Genomic DNA, 16675 nt, shown 5'->3' with positions numbered 1-16675 from the left:
AATGTCTGAAATGGTTACGTTATTATTATCAAAATAAGAAGCAATTATTCTTGATAAAACGTTATTGATTTGATCTGTGTCATTCCGCCTCGTGCACCCGGCGGTCTTTAGTATGTAAGTTCCTTCGTATCGCTGCATTCATAATACGCCAGTTTCCTGAACGCTTCCGATACTGTTGTATGATGATATAATGCGATATTGCGAACATAAACTCCGCTATTCGTTAGTTATTACGACAATCAATATTTGAATCAGATTGATAGGGAGGCATTTGAATGTGACTCATATCAGGGCTGGATTTCTGATAATTTTATTCATCAATGTTTCGTGTCACGTACGCATGTCGATCTCTTCTTCTGCAATTCCGTTTGAATAAACAATAAAATTTTAAAATTCAGACTTTGAAATGGAATTGCTGTAACGCTTCTTTGAGTTCAATCAATTAAAATACAAAATCCTTATGAAATCTATTTGTAAGCCTTGGAAATAATCTAAATATAAAGTATCCGTAGTAATTTCAAAAGAAATTAAAGAAAAAGTATTGTAAACTTACTTTACTTCCAGTACCCTTTTACTTCCAGTTTCTTATCCTCGTATCCTCAAAGGTTCGCTAGTCGGAGAACTCAATATTAAGTTAGTTTGCCCTTTTATATGTAGTTATATATATGTTACTGTAAAAGCCCGGGCTGTGGTAAATCCTAAGATTTTCCGGTATATCCTAAGATTTACCAACTCTCAATGGTAAAAGTCCGAACAATTCTTTTATTTCGAACTTTTACCCCTATTCACTTGGTAAATCTTAGGATATACCTCAAGGGCAGGTAAATGTAGCTAATATAAAATAATTTAATAGTTATAAAGAAGGAGTTTTGGGCAAACCGACATGGGTAGGTTAGGTTAGAAGGCTGAGGTGGGAGCGAGCGAAGCGAAGCTCCCACCTCAGCCTTCGTGGTTATTTTTTTTTAAACCACCCAGAAGGAGGAGCCCCGCGAAGCGGGGCTCCGGCGACATCTTCAAACTCTCATTATAACTATATTACGGCATATAATTATATCCCTAGCAATATCATTATATTACGGCTCAAACACATGATAATCAACTTTTACCGTGTCGTTATGTAAATCCTAAGATTTGCCAATGAAATGGTGGTAAAAGTTCGAAATAAAAGAACGTTCGGACTTTTACCATTGAGAGATGGTAAATCTTAGGTTTTACCGGAAAATCTTAGGATATACCACAGTTCCGGCTTTTACAGTAACATATACACTTTAATATTTAGTTGTAATTTTATTGTTAAATATTTTCTTGCTTGCTTGCAACACTTGGTTAATATTATGAACGTGGATGGTGAAAAATATAGCAAAAATTAGATACATGTCGTATTCCTAAGTCTTTGTTTATTCCTATAAAAATAAGATTAGGGGTAGAATTTATAATAACAAGATTTGTAAAACTGTGGCATTTGTCATTTTAAGATTGAAATGTAAAATATCTGAGTGTGTCAGTTATGCCGGCAGATCGTTGCTCACCGGGAATGAATTAATGAGTTCAATATTTTCTTTGTCTGTAGTATATTTATTGTTGGCCATTAATCTGTATTCAGTGCGACGCTGTTTGCTCCTCTCATTATACATGCGACGGTTGTTCTACGTTTCAATTATAAATTATCATTGTGTGCACATGTAGTATATTTCTATTCTCTAGCCGCTCTTGTAAATGCATTCACGTTAAGGTTCCATTGAAACTAATGACCCGTGTCACGGACCCACATATACTTTCCTGCATTCTTGTGCAAAGATTAATCTTTCAGTTTAACTGAATGACTTGCGATGTATCACCGCCATCTCAGAATAAGCGTATTAAGCTGCTTACATATCAGATGACTGCTGGTGCACGAGAACAGAACATCTGACAATCAGATATGTTCCGCTGTTTTATCTATACCTTGAATTTCCAACAAAAGAAATTAAACGTTGTTGATGTAATCCTGAACTTTGTTTTTATCGAAGATTTTGATCGATCACTCGAGTAAACACGCCAATATCTAGTTAAAAAGCTATTATATTGAAACTATTCTGTTATCTTCCAGTCGAGTTGAGTCTAAGGTTGCCTTCATCATTAAACTTACATTTATTTTGAGTTTAGATGAAATCATGCTCGTTTTCTGAAACGAACCCGTCACAATATCTAACGAATTTGTTTGTCACGTTTAACGTGTTGTAGAAATTTGCACGATCGCTCAGATATCTGAATGCCAATTTGCATGCTAGGTTTTGTATAAAATATAGTAGCATTAAATAAGGCGATGGAAATAAATAAAAACTTGATGTTAGCACATACATACCCCTTTGAAATTATTATTTTTTTATTTAAATTTATTATTAATAATTTAAATATGAAGGTTTTGTAAGGATTGTAACAAGTGGCGATTTTTGGACTTTGCCTACTCCTATGGGAGATAAACGTTATATTATGAATGTGAATAAGTACATTATATTCTTGATATTTAATAATCTAATTTAAGAGCGAAGATTTGTTCAAATTGTGATAAAACAGTTTTTATTTCAAGAGTCAGTAGATGCATCAGAATGTATTTTTGTTGACTGCTTTCGTGTACATTTGTTGGAATGTGTCTGATATAAAATCTGGCATCGTCGCGAACGCTGACCCCTTTGTTTACTTGAAGGTTTTGACTTTGAGATCGTTCGTGGATACTCGCCGCGTCGCTGGCGCGCCGTCGTGCCATAACATCGTGTTTGGTTCCATTTGGCATTTTACATGGATCTCTTTGTGCTTATATTATTTGCCGCCTACATTAGCTACTCTCAAGTTTATCGCATGTCAGTTGTACACAATCAGAAGGTCGTGCTCTCTACACTATCGGGACAACAAGTAAAATCTCAGCAAATATTTTAGCTAGATTTATCTATCGCTAGAGTCATTTTGCGTCTATTGTGTGAAGGTTGGGACCTGTTATGAATATTATTTTGTGCGCGTTGATACAGAAGAAGGTCTCTAGAACACGACGTGAGATAACTGCAGAGTTAGGCAGAGCATTAATGGTGCCAACACATTTACGAGCGCTTGTGCGTGCTTTATCACCCTTTACGTTATTAACATAAACCGCGTAATGATTTAGACGTTAGAGATTTTCCACTGTGAGTGTAACTATGTGTTTATTTCAAGGCTTTTCTATTATTCCCACCCTATCTCTAACAGCTCACATAAGTATAAGCACTCAAAGAGAGTGTTTCCTCTAACAAATAGTCACGTGTTTGTTGAACACTATGTTGGCGATAAAATATATTTATAGAATGTATCTTAACGATACAGTCTTTACCTCATTAACTTTATTATAAATAGTTGTTTGCTCATTTAAATACATATCTTGCTATTTGTTTGTTTCACAAATGTGCACCGAGAGTATGAATGTACTCGCATGTGCATTGAATTGTTCAATTACTTCATTGAAATTAGATGCATGATTGTTAACTATTGTCATAGTAGTAGTATAATTAGATTCATATAAGTGGAAATCTTCAAAGGAAATGTAAACGATGAAACATCAAAGCTTTAGATGAATTACGAGAAGTGGAAACGACATCGGTTTATTACTTGTTTTTCCGTTTTATTTATCTCTCTTGTAAACAACAATGATTTGTATACGTCAACAAGTAGCAATGTGTTGTACAGCAGGAGCGCTTGCAATCAACACTTCAATACATCTCAATTACTATTATTATCTCGTGATTCAAGTGCACAATTACTAGTATCTCTATTAGAGAATTTACTTATTTGGACTGGAATGTTTTCATTAGAGATTGCGATATGCAAAGGGTCGGATGTCGAGACCCTCTTGGGAGAGGTTAATCTCCTCGTCGACATTGGACCTACTCATTTCTCTGACTGATTGACGTTTGTAGGTTGTATAGTTGTATTTAAGATACACGAGGCCACATTTATACCTACTGTTAATGATCCACGTTTAGATAAATGTTAAAAATATAACGTTTAGCTTCATCACACACTTCGTCGCGTCCTAGACTAATACGAGTTTCATTAATACGCACTTACTTGACCCAGATAGCGGTTGCGAAATGTTCGCTGATTTCCTGTGCACTGTTTTTTCTATTTATTTATATCTATTCGTATGTGTTTTGTCTGATCGTAAATACATCTACTTATTGGCTTCGCTTGAATTACAGCGCTATTTATCTTATACTTACTTATTTCTCATTTCGTAAAGTAACAACTTTACTTTTGATTTGCCTTCAAATAACACAAACTCCTGTTCATTATCGGTGAAATTTACCCAAAATATTAAATATTTATACACTGTTCAGACAGATAAGTAAGATTATTTACGCTTTCATATTTCACATAGTTTATGTGTGATGGCACTGGTAAATCGTAAAACCTCGATGAAATCCGGCACTTTGGGCACGTTCCAACATGACATACGTATATAGTTTTATAACATTAAAATGATAATGAAATCGATGGTGATTATACGAGATAGTTACTAGGTATTTATGCAAGACGGTGGCAACTTTCCCCACACAGCGCGGCTGCGGCGCGGCAACGTGCGCGTGAGTCGATGACGGACAACGCCGCCGCTGTTACGAAAGCTGCAATCACCTGCTTATAAGGCATAGTACCGAGACTTGTCGTTAAGGTTTCATACCAAAACTCCACTACTACCTATTTATATTGCAACTCGTTGTTCTAGCCTCTTCTATAAATAGCGGATTATTTTCAAATCAATTTATCGTTCTCAGAGTATTTCAAAATTTGGTGATATAATTATCATTTGTGATTATTATTAGTGTACACTGCACAGTATACTTGGGAGTATATTGTGGTCGGTGCAACGTAGTGTGTATCGGCTTAAACAAAATCATCGTGTCATCTGTGTCTTAAAAAACAGCAAATTAAAAAAAACAGTACTTTTGTCACACGAATAGGGATGTAAAATTATAATAATATACTTTCAGGAGTGAAGTTTGGTTTACAAAAGTCTTGGATACTCCAATATTACATCAATTGTAAAAAAATATTTTGAAACTTTTCGATACAAATGTATTGACAATGGCGGAGCCGTAATTATTATTTCGGCTTCATAATATGAAAGAATATAAAAGTGTGAAACAGTTACCGAGTTCAAGTGCAAATATAAAATGAGTGTCGAACCAACCCTAACCGAGTCCCCAGTGCCACTAGCACTGTCGCGGCTGCAGACACGTCCAGGCCGGCTGCCGCGCAACCTGCGCGCACATCGGCCGAGCCTGCAGCTAGCTAGCCTGCAGGAGTCCGCAGACGAGTCTCCTAGACGTTACAGTGGAGACACTTTCTCTGCGGACACGGATGATGATGAGGCCTTCACTGATGGCGCCATATCCGACACACCATCCAGATCCACGTCTAATGGACGTAGAGCATCTGACGCTACTTTCGCTGAACGATATAGACAATTGAACGATTTCGATGGGCCACCGCCGGAGTCGCCACGCCGGGCCTCTCTCGCTGTGCCGGTAGGCCCCGACGGCTACGGGCCAAACGATAAAGGACGGAGACGCTCTTGGGCAGCACGGTTACAGTTAGAACGCAAAAAGAGAAGAAAATCTGGCGGAAACGATACTGACGAAGAAAGCGACACTCCGATATACGTTCGTCAAAAACGACCATCGTGGTGGAACGTTTTTGTACCAGATAACATGCTGAAAAACAGGTATCGTTTTAACACGTAATTTGCAAAGTTATATGTTTTAACTTTAACACTTTGGTCCAACCAACAATTAAAAACTGTTATCATTGACATTCAAAATGACTAAAGCTAATCAATGCAATGTGACATAATGTTCGTATTCCTTTTACGGGATTAGAATGTGTTATGGTACATACTTAGCTGTACTAGGGCACAGGATTACCTTGACCCAATGCTCGGAGTCCGATTGTTTATGTTTGTGAACTAGGTGTACAACTCTCAGGGTTATCTTACATTGCGGGTGGAACTGCGAAATCATTATTTTTAACTTACACAAATATACACAATTTTTTTCCTCTGTAACTTTGGCAAACTCATTGCACCATTAAGATACAATGCTATGTTTCAGTATCGTATGAATATTTTGCTAGAATTCATGTTTTCTAAATTTTCCATGATGTGTCTCAATTGTGTACATAGATAGTTAGCTGCGTGATTAATTTATGAGTATTTTGTTGTTGATAAATCAGCGGCAGACGTTATCTAGATTTACACTATTACTTTATCATTGTAATAAGTATCATTATTACCAAAAATATATCTTAAATATTTACTGTATTTATAGCTCTTACTGTGATTAAGGTTAAAACCACTAAAGCTCTTCATTGTTTGTTTTGCACTACTGATAATATATTTATTTATTCTAAAAGTAATTTTTTGTGAACATTTTTTACATAATCGTGACGGGTATTCACGCACGTGATGCAGTATATTTTCTAACATTTGTATTCAAGTAATAACTGTTAACGCTTATGCGTTATCGTTTTAAAGTAAACTAGCGATATCAGAAATTAATTTAGATTTTATCGCTTTCATTTGTAATGTAAATTCACTGAGATTACGCAGTTTCGTATCTAGAATACTCATTGTTAAATAATAGAAAAAAACAATCCATATAATAACATCGAGATGCTAACATTTGAATCGGATGTAGATTTATATATTTATTATAATTATTATTAGCACCTAACCACGAAAAAACATCGTGAAGTAACAATCAAAGCAAAATATGGTGACCTGAAAACATCAGTCAAAAATTAAGATATTCAGACGATACGTGCGAAGGGGAATTACGACCAAAGATAAGCCACTAGATTATGTACATCAAGGTTTAAACTTTCATCAAGATTGAAACTTTATAAATATCTTTGTTTACCATTGCGCAAGTATCATTGTCCTTAGAAAAATAAACGAATATGAAGTATGCCATCATTCAAAGTTGCCGCTAACGCTAGGTCTCTAACTATACTATAATAAAGATTTCGGTGTACACAATAATTAGTTCAATAAACCTATCATAATTTGTGTACATATCAATATTGCTGTGCCTTGTCCACTAACGTTAACCTTAGTGACGACCGTGTAGCTATTCTATTAGTGTTAGTATTTGATCACGATTTCTTTGGATCATCTCCGGCAAAGCGTGTCAAATTTATTGGTACCTAAGTACGAATGTATATATGAAGTACGCGTGCAAAATACATCAATCGTTTTCACCTTGACTTCCCGATCTTTCTTACCTTACACACAATTTGTTATACAAACTTTATGTTTGTACTTCGAATCTTATTATGACAAAAGTCCCTCAAATGTTGCCAACGTTAACATTACATACAAACATTCTACTTTCTCATAAACCAACATCTGTATTATAGTACCCGTAATTTGTATGTAAGCCACATTGTTTCAAATGTCCGGTTCTGGTTTTTCGCTTTCGTTGTTTTTGTTAAAGTATACGTGGCATCACATACAAAGAACGTTCATTTTGTGAACCGAGATGAAATTCAGACTTATCTGAAGCCTGCAATCGATGTTGTGAATATACATCGACCTCTAATATCAACCCACGCTAGGTTATGATTATGTTCCGCAAACTAACCCATTACTGGCAGCGACCAATTGTGGACAGTCCAGTTTAAATGGCAAACATAAGTAAAAGGTTAAGGGTAGGCGTTGATATTATGTACTTACTAAGTGACTACATAATAATCATGCGGAAATCTGAATTAAATGATTAGCATGGAGTATGATGTTTGTGTTGTGTCCCGTTGGAGACACTGTACGTCATAGAACAAGGTGGTTTCATCATGCTCGCGTCTGTACAGCCTCCACGTAGCTTCCGCGATCGTGCGTTCACCTTTGCATTTGTATGTTATAAGAAAACCCTTTGTCTCATGTGTGTTGTATCATACATTGTCTTTGTTAATAGAGTTAAATACGCGTGTTTTACAGTTACGACCTCCGTAGTACTGAATTGACGTTTAACATCTTATATTATTACCGGAAACAGCCGGCCACATAAATATGTTAACACTTGATATTTGGAATATTCTCGACTTAAATTTTAGTTCATTTGCAAGTATGAAATTATAATTGCGCATTCGTATAACCCACACGGTCGTCTTTATAGAGCATAAAGTCATTGATTGATTAATACTGTCAAATTAACGTAAAACGTTTGTAATATAAAACATCTGGAAAATTTACTTTCTGCTGCGACATGATTTTGTATTTTATGAAAACTCTGTTGATTCATTTTAAACTCAGGGCAGATATTTCTAAACAAGCAAATTAACTTTATGATGCAGTATTCATTATTATAATTTACCTTTATTATAGCAACTTTGTCATTGTAGGTGAATGCAAAAACGACATATTCGTGCATTTGTAACAATAAAATGTTTGATACTGAAATATAAATGACGAGTCCGTATGTAAGTTTCTGCATTTACAGGAATTTTGGGAAACCGCCAACGTAATTACAAAAATAAATCGCGGGAATAGCCATATTAATTGCCTTCAAAAGCTTCAATTTTTTGTAAATTATCCCTCATAAAACACATTTTATGAATGACCGCCGCCGTCGCCGCGTTGTAATAAAACTTAAATGAATTATATATGTAACCTACATTTTTTAAATTAATAATGTATTATTTTCATTTAAATTCAAAACTGAAGTTAAATCATCGGTTGTGAGTAGCGCACCCACTCCTGCTACATGCTCATTATTGTACTGTTTGTGCAGGTTTTATTCAAAAACTTTTACAACTTTAAGCTAAATATTATCTAATGTTACATTTAAGACTGTCACGTGAAGAAATCAGTTGTTATTTACATTAGGAAGTGATATGACTAATGCGCGAATGTGAACATATTCATCGCAAGGTCAGGAAGTTGTTAACTTAAGCTTTTAGCTGTCACCTGATAAACTAGCCGAACGAAACGACCTTTCTGGTCGTACGAGGATTAGATTTTTGACCAGTATTGCTTCGTTGGAATCGATGAGTAATGCACAAACCAGATTTAATTTCAAGATAAAATGTCTACACAATATGTACGGACTATCGCAGATTGTTCTTGTTATAAAGTTTCATAAAAAGTTCTAGACACATTTATAAAAGAAGCGCTCATACTTTAAGGTTGTGGTTTTGGCATACATAGTATTACTTATATATTTTATATTGCACATAATAAAACCTCCGGCCTTCGCTTAACATATGCACAACTTGATACGCCCACCGCTGGACTTGAACTGTTTTTTTGAAAACATGAACCTTGAGATAGTGTGCGATTTATATCTCAAGGCTGGCGAGTAGCCAGAAGTCCATGCGGTCGCCTCGCTTCCCAACTACATCATGTTGTTATTAAAAACTATTCAGAGACAAAAACAAGCGTCTCGCATCTGTCTCGCTATCCTAGTGCATCCACTATACCTACATTGTTACTAAAATACTTGTGACATCATATGTTTTCCTTTATTTTACTTTTCAAATAGAATTGAAATTTCATGAGGACTGTCCACATGAAATTAGTGTGCAAAGAGCACTATTTTACTTTTGCTACTACAATGACAGATTTTAATATTCTTTTATGATCTTCTGTTTATTTGTCTACTAGTTTCAGTACCTGGATCTTAAACAATAATACATATTTTTTCCGTTACTATTTTGGCTGTATTATCTAATATGATAGTATTTCTAAAATCTTCAAAAAATATTATGTTTGCATATATTATGATAAAAGTTCCTATGAACATAATGAATCTGGTGTAGTATTTCTTCGATTCGATGTTCATCATGTGCATTAGGTATTTATCACTAAACTAGTGTCAGCTAGAATCAGATTAATTTTAATGTAATGGATTAAAACATTATGCTAACTACGATGCTAATGCATAATAGTGATACTGATGTTATTTTATTTATGTTTACATCATTAAATTGCATAAAATAAAGGCACTATCCTCGTCTCGAGGCAACACACACTGATATAGTTATCACTGTGATATACAAATGTAGAGAAATATCGATTGATTAATACATTGCACTTGTGCGAAGCTTGGCAGTGCTGCTAGCATCTTTATTTCTTATTAGCTGATGCAAATGTGTTTCACAAGTAAATCGGTACCAGTGCTCATTAGTATGTGTTAGGTGCGCACTTCTGACAAAAAATCTGCAATCGTTTTATTTTTTAGATGTTTTTGCCATCATACGCCTTCCTACGGCACGATATTAATGTACAGGTCTTGTTACTAATATAGTGCTAACAGGAATGATTTATTTACTCCTGTTTTTCTTTTTTTTATGATTTTTACACCCGAAGAAACTTGACGAACACACCAAATCTAAATATTTTAAGCATGGTTTATAGTAAGACCATCTGTCATGCTAAAGAAAATAAGATGAATCACTGGTCTGTCGTTATTTCCCATACTTAATGAATATTAAGAAAAAAGCTTAATTGGATTTTGTCTGTAAGAGCCAATAGCTCAATTCACAGCAATGAAACTGTCGTGACCGCGCCTTTTAATGTTCTTTAATATCCTTTTATATCAACATTATTACATTCTCGTGAAAAATGCTGTGAATTGTAATAATTTACTATGGTTCATTAAAGGCGTATCTGAAGTTGTCGTCGCCAACAGCCAAGACCAGTAATTGACGTAATCACCCCGCCCACCGCGGGCTTTGGTGTCAGGCGACAGACGTGCCAACCCAAAACATGTTTAGCAAATTCAAATTTCGTTCATTATTTGTGTTCATTATAATCATAGCTTGTAGCGAGCTTTTTCAACCGACACTGCCTGTGCCCTCGAATGTCTCACACATTTGAAAACTCTTTTTTCTGTATAAATAATACTTTTATCGCCATATTTATTCGGGAATAGGCTGTCGGCGAGCCGGGTAGCCTCAAGGGGGACCCAAAAAATGAGAGTATGGCCCACTGGAACAAAAGCTATTAAACAATATAGCAATATCCTCAGCTCTCCGCACATACCGAAATTGTCTCCGCTTTGTTGGTTTCTGAGATTTTTCTCTTCCCACTGTATCCTTATTTCCACTTGTGTTCACCCCACTCTCGTTTATCCATTCTATATGAATTTAATATTTTTATGTCCCTTATTTTGTAATGTCCATTGAATCTAACATTTTACACACATTCATTTAAATCAAAGGTAAATTTTACGTTGAAGCAAGTTCGGTGGCATGGAACTTATCAAACATGAATCTGAATTCATATAACGTGCGCCCTGTAAAATAAATACATTATTTGTTAGGCATGAAGTTAATAGAATAAATAAAATAATACCTATACAACAAAAGAAAAATAATGCCTTAATCATAGCAGAAATGTAAAACTTATATTAGGACCATAATAAATTATCTTCTGCGTTTACCTGATATATAAATATAATGTTACTTTGATTTGTTGAATCATGAATCTATGTCAGAATCACTTAAGAGTTTGTGATTGAATTAGTACAGGATTGAGATACAACTTAAATAGAGTTTGTGTATTTCATATCTTCACGCCAAAACAGGTGTCAGCGATGAAATGAAAATATATCTCCTTGGTAATGTGTTGTTGAACAGCTTTTAGTTTTCACGTGTAATTCGTGCTTGGCGATGATCTACGAATTTAAATGATCCGTTCCACGAAATCGTTGCAAATAAATATAATACCAATTTGGCACATGTGGCAGTTTTACAATAATAATAGTCTCATTATTCTTGTGCAGATACTTGAATTCGTATGTAGAAAGTATTTATTACTTCATTTAAACCTTCTCTCTTGTAATCGATTTCGGGTGATCAAAAACATTTCATAATAAGTCAGCATTAAATCGCTATTCACTTGGATCCCTCATTGTACCAGTTGATTCGCCATAAGCCCGCTCCCTGTATCACTGTATAACGGGGTCATCAGACAAAGTAGCGGTCTCATTTGTATGCACACGAATCTGTTCACCAATGACGGGAGGATCACATGAATTGTTCACATGAAGCTCAATAAACGATTTGTGGTTTTGATACAATGTATCTGTATCGTTGAAAAATTCATTTCAGTCCGCCAGTTGTTAGTGGTCACAGACGCCAGACAATCTAGAAATAGGTTTGGGTAAACACAACAAATTACAATGTTTACACGAAACATTAGCCTTTATTCTCTTTGCGCCTACAATGTTTTCTGTCGCGCTGAGCACTACTGAGCAGTAAATTGAGTAACAAGGCACGTACTCGCTAATTCTCGTTGCACATTACCTTGTACGTAAATGGACATTGATAGTGTCTGATGAGTGTCAGTTTCAATGTTTCTAGTTTTCTATAAATGCCCACTTCCGAATGTAGTGCGGAAAGAGACCTGACCCAGATGTGTGCGCAGTGCGGTCGCGGTGCGGTGACAATGTCGTCTCGTACAAGGACGGTCACATTCATGCACTGCTTACAACGACAACACTGAGCCATACATTCGTATTTATTTTATTGCAAATTAACACTCGCTCACAGTATACTTGAGGTACTCGTTGCACTTCAATTGCGTTATTCCTTCAAACTATATCACTCAGCTTCAAGATTTTTTTACCAAATCGCTCTAGATATTATTTGCAATGATGTCATCTTTTGCTTATAGGCGTCGTATCGACATGATGTGGTGCAAATTATATACTTATTGCATCTTTAAGTAGGTATATGACAATTTATGACGAATAGTGCAATCCGGTATTAGATAAATAAAAACCATAAACGCTATCGCAACTTTAAAGATTACGGGAAAGTTGTATAAATGCTAAAATATAATATTTGTTATTGTATTTGTAAGTGTGTGTGGTCTCTAAGATCTATTGAACGTTGTCAGTGCCGGCGCGGCATCGTCTCCGGCGGTCACGTTTTCATTTATATTGCCTACCGTTTAGTGCACGGACTACAACATACCATTTTTAGACTGGTTTCAACGACAAGTGATGCAATTAATTTTAATGAGTCATGCACGACTTATAACCGCTGTACTTCAATACAGCCATGTTTCAATACTTTCTGCAAAGCTTTACTTCATAATAACATTTCAGTGATTTCTATGGAATTTTACTTTTAGCTAATAATCTTTCTCAGACCAAATATTATTAGATGACTTATGTAAATTCGTGGTTTATTAGTAAACGAAATTGTAAGCTAGGTTTATAAGAACATTACTGTACTGTACAATTATTATTATTGTAAAGTACAATTTAACGGCATAGTGTGATGAAAACAACTCAATATGTGGAAACTAGCTGCTATTGATTATGCATGATTAGTATTTCCTGTACTGAGTGAGGATACATTGACAGTATAATCGCCTAAATCACCTGATACTTAGTTTATACAAATTATTTGTTTACTCGACTCATGTGATGTGACATGTACACAGAAGCTGTACTATGATCAGTGTGTTTGTGCTCGTATAATATAGGTGTTCGAGGATGGATGTCCATTTCCTTCCCATTGCGCCAATTGCGCTCGTTTGCGGATGGCACTCAACTAATTGTAAGCTCCGCAATTAACGAACGAGTCATGATGTACAGTGCGCACCTCGCGACGTTTGTAAATGAATATCACGCGTTATTTGCATCCAAATGTTTCACAAAACTAACATTATTTAACCTGGTTCCACTTAAGTGGCGGAGTGCTCATGAATGAACATGACTAATGCTTTAAGTGAAAGTCGAAACCTCTTAAAATCGTTTGTAAAGCTAATTTTGTTTTTCGCGCTTCTTAGCTGTAGACAAAAGCGCCTAATGAACCCCTTGCATAAAAACAATGAAAATAAACATGTCCTTCCCGTCGAGACTGGGCGTTGACAGGTTGTGTGGCTTCTCGCCGTCTGCCCAGCCGGCCCGCGTCATGCCTTTGATGACGGTTGACGTTTCCACTAAACAAACAGCCAGTGACGGACCATGGAACCGATGACACTATTAATAGAAAGCACTGCTATCGTTGTTGTGAAAATATCAATCAACACGTCCCAGTAACGTCGTGCTACCATATTTTTGTTCGATATTAGAATGAGAATGGTACCAAATCAAATAAGAAAACCCCAAGGGAGAGAATAATACGAAATTGCGGTACCAATCAATATGCGTTCGACTTGGTGTTGGTTTCTTAAAACATCATGTCATTGAACTATGACAAACTGATATAAAAAACATTATCTCTTTAAACTTCAAATCGGTTATTTTTCCTTGTAGCGCTCTGTTCTCAAGTTCTTGCTTTATTTAAATATAGTCAACTAAGTTTGAATTGCTTTAGAAGGACTTAATGTAGTAACCTGAAAATTTCGTGAGGATTATCTATGTATATTTAGCTGTATAGTACATAGCGTAGTGCTGCCATATATGTATCAACAATGTAAAATAATGTAGTGCGCATACGGGGATCTTTCAATAAGGTGTGTTGTGTGTTTCATCGGACATACGCGCACACTAGAAGGCCATTGCAGTCATTAGGGTCAACTAGCGTCTAACATTTAACACCGGCCGACAGCATGGAGTTACCTTCTACACTTATATTATGGGATATATAAAGTATCGACTGTGTAACGAAATAACAAATTATTAAGTTGCAACAACATAGCATGAGACTGCATTGTCATCCTCAGTTTGTTCTGACTTTCTTGTTTGGATCCAAAGAACCTTGTTGATATTAATTTTAATATGAAAGCCAATGAACTTTAATACACCTTGTAAAATCCACGTACATGATAAACGTGACGGTTTATAGTATAAAACTACTAGGGTAAGTTCGCCCTATCGCGTCCATCGCCTAAATCGCGTCCATTTTTCGAACCTGCCTATAAAAATACTTGCAAATAAATGTAATATCACACTGATGAACGTGAATGTTATAACTGTCAATAGCTCAATTTGTACGAAGCACGCACATATAGACAAAAGCTCCGAGTGCCTAATTAATCTCCGTAAAAAAAAAAGTTAATTTTGGTTGTTCAACAACGGAGTGCGGACGTGTGGGATTTTAGTAAAAAAAATAGTGTGCAACGGTGCGTTTGGCGGTAAGTCTCTTTATGTTTTATGTGAACTTGAGGACACATAGATGTTTCGAGACATGAATCATAACATAAACTAATTATATTAATTACTAATTTGCTTTTTTTTATCTATTAAATAGTTAAAACAGGGTGGACGCGAAGTGCTACACTGAATTTATTAAACTACCACTTTGCGTCCACGATGGACGCGAACTCATCCATTTACGTTTTAGTTAGTTGTTTATTTTTAAGTGATTAAAATATTAAAACAAATTGGGTTTTCGTTCATTTTGTCATTAAAGTTACACAATTGTAATACCCAATTTGCGTCCACATTATTACGATTGTAGAAAAAGTAACAAAGATAGATCGAAACGTGGACGCACACTATTCCTATAGGCTATAATCTTGTAACAAATGGCGTCCGTCTTTATTAAATAATCGCTTTATTTTTTGTAAAATACTGATAATAGGATAAATATTAATATTTTATTTTATTCAGTATTTTAAATCTAGTAGGTCCATTAAATGTTTTCTATAATTCTTTTTTCTGTTTAAGATGACTTCTTTAGAGTCAAACAAGAAGAAGGAAAAGGAAACTTATACAGAAGAAGATTTGAAGAAAGAAAAAGAAATCTGTAAGTCAAGTATGTAAAGATTATGGAATTCCCAAGACCACAATATTGGATAAAATCAGTGGGCGCTGACCAGATGGAGTAAAGAAACCGGGACCAGAACCAACGCTAAGTGTAGATGGTGAAAAAAAGGTAGTTGAATGGCTTCTCAACATATCCCAATGTGGATTCCCAGTGAAAAAACAGGAATTATTGGATACTGTTCAGAAAATCATTCGAGACGGGGAGATTAAAAATAAATTCAAAGATGACCGTCCAGGTCAAAGTGGATTGAATTTTTTTTGGCCAGAAATAAAGAATAGTCGCTTAAGAATGCGGAGGGCATTAATAAAGCTAGAGCCCTAGTAACAGAAGAATCAATCAGATTGTGGTTTAGAGAACTTGAATAATATTTGGAAAGTATGTATCAGAAAGATATTTTAAGTGATCCAAAATGAATTTTCAATGGAGACGAAAGCGGTTTTGCTTTCTGTCCAAAAACAGGAAAAGTTTTAGGTACAAGAGATTTTTTTAATAATTAGGTATATCACTACATAGTATAAAACAAAGTCGCCCATTTTGTCTGTAGTCCCTTCGTATGCATAAAACTTTAAAACTACGCAACGGATTTTGATACGGTTTTCACTAATAGAAAGAGTATTTTCTCCGAAAGGTTCTTATATATAATTGAAATACATTGAAACTATATTAGCTGAGTTATAGCGATTTATGTCCAAGAAGTCAGAAAAAAAATCTAATTGAAGATTGCATTTGTGCGTGCGCCGCTTATACCGTTGGATACAAGTAAGAACAATGTATAGCAAAAACATTGGTCTTTATTAGTTCTACAAAAAAGTCCGCGATGACATATATCCAGCTTTTTTATTTAAGTCACAAAAACTACTTTTCTGTATTAAAAAAACATTTAATTCGTTGGGTGATGTTTAACTGGTGATATAACCAATAATACATATATCCTTATCAAAATAAGTAA

At 35.3% G+C, this 16675-nt stretch overlaps 1 protein-coding gene across 16 annotated transcripts in view; it reads left to right on the top strand.

Moving 5' to 3' along the window:
* The window catches only part of mtd (TLD domain-containing protein mustard), a 98188-nt gene that overhangs the window by 33332 nt on the left and 48181 nt on the right, over positions 1-16675 (top strand). For 12 of the 16 annotated variants that reach the window (XM_076127868.1, XM_076127852.1, XM_076127823.1 and 9 more), the window contains exon 2: positions 4995-5728. The exons of the other annotated variants lie outside the window; for them this stretch is intronic. In XM_076127868.1, coding sequence (XP_075983983.1) covers positions 5178-5728 — 551 coding nt within the window. In that variant the 5' untranslated portion in view covers positions 4995-5177. The remainder of the gene's footprint in view (positions 1-4994; positions 5729-16675) is intronic. 16 annotated transcript variants of the gene reach the window in all.

This window comes from Anticarsia gemmatalis, chromosome 2 (assembly GCF_050436995.1).
Source record: "Anticarsia gemmatalis isolate Benzon Research Colony breed Stoneville strain chromosome 2, ilAntGemm2 primary, whole genome shotgun sequence".
NCBI classification, from domain to species: Eukaryota; Metazoa; Arthropoda; class Insecta; order Lepidoptera; family Erebidae; genus Anticarsia; species Anticarsia gemmatalis.
The sequence above is the reverse complement of the archived record's forward strand: the minus strand, read 5'-3'. Positions and strand labels throughout refer to the sequence as shown.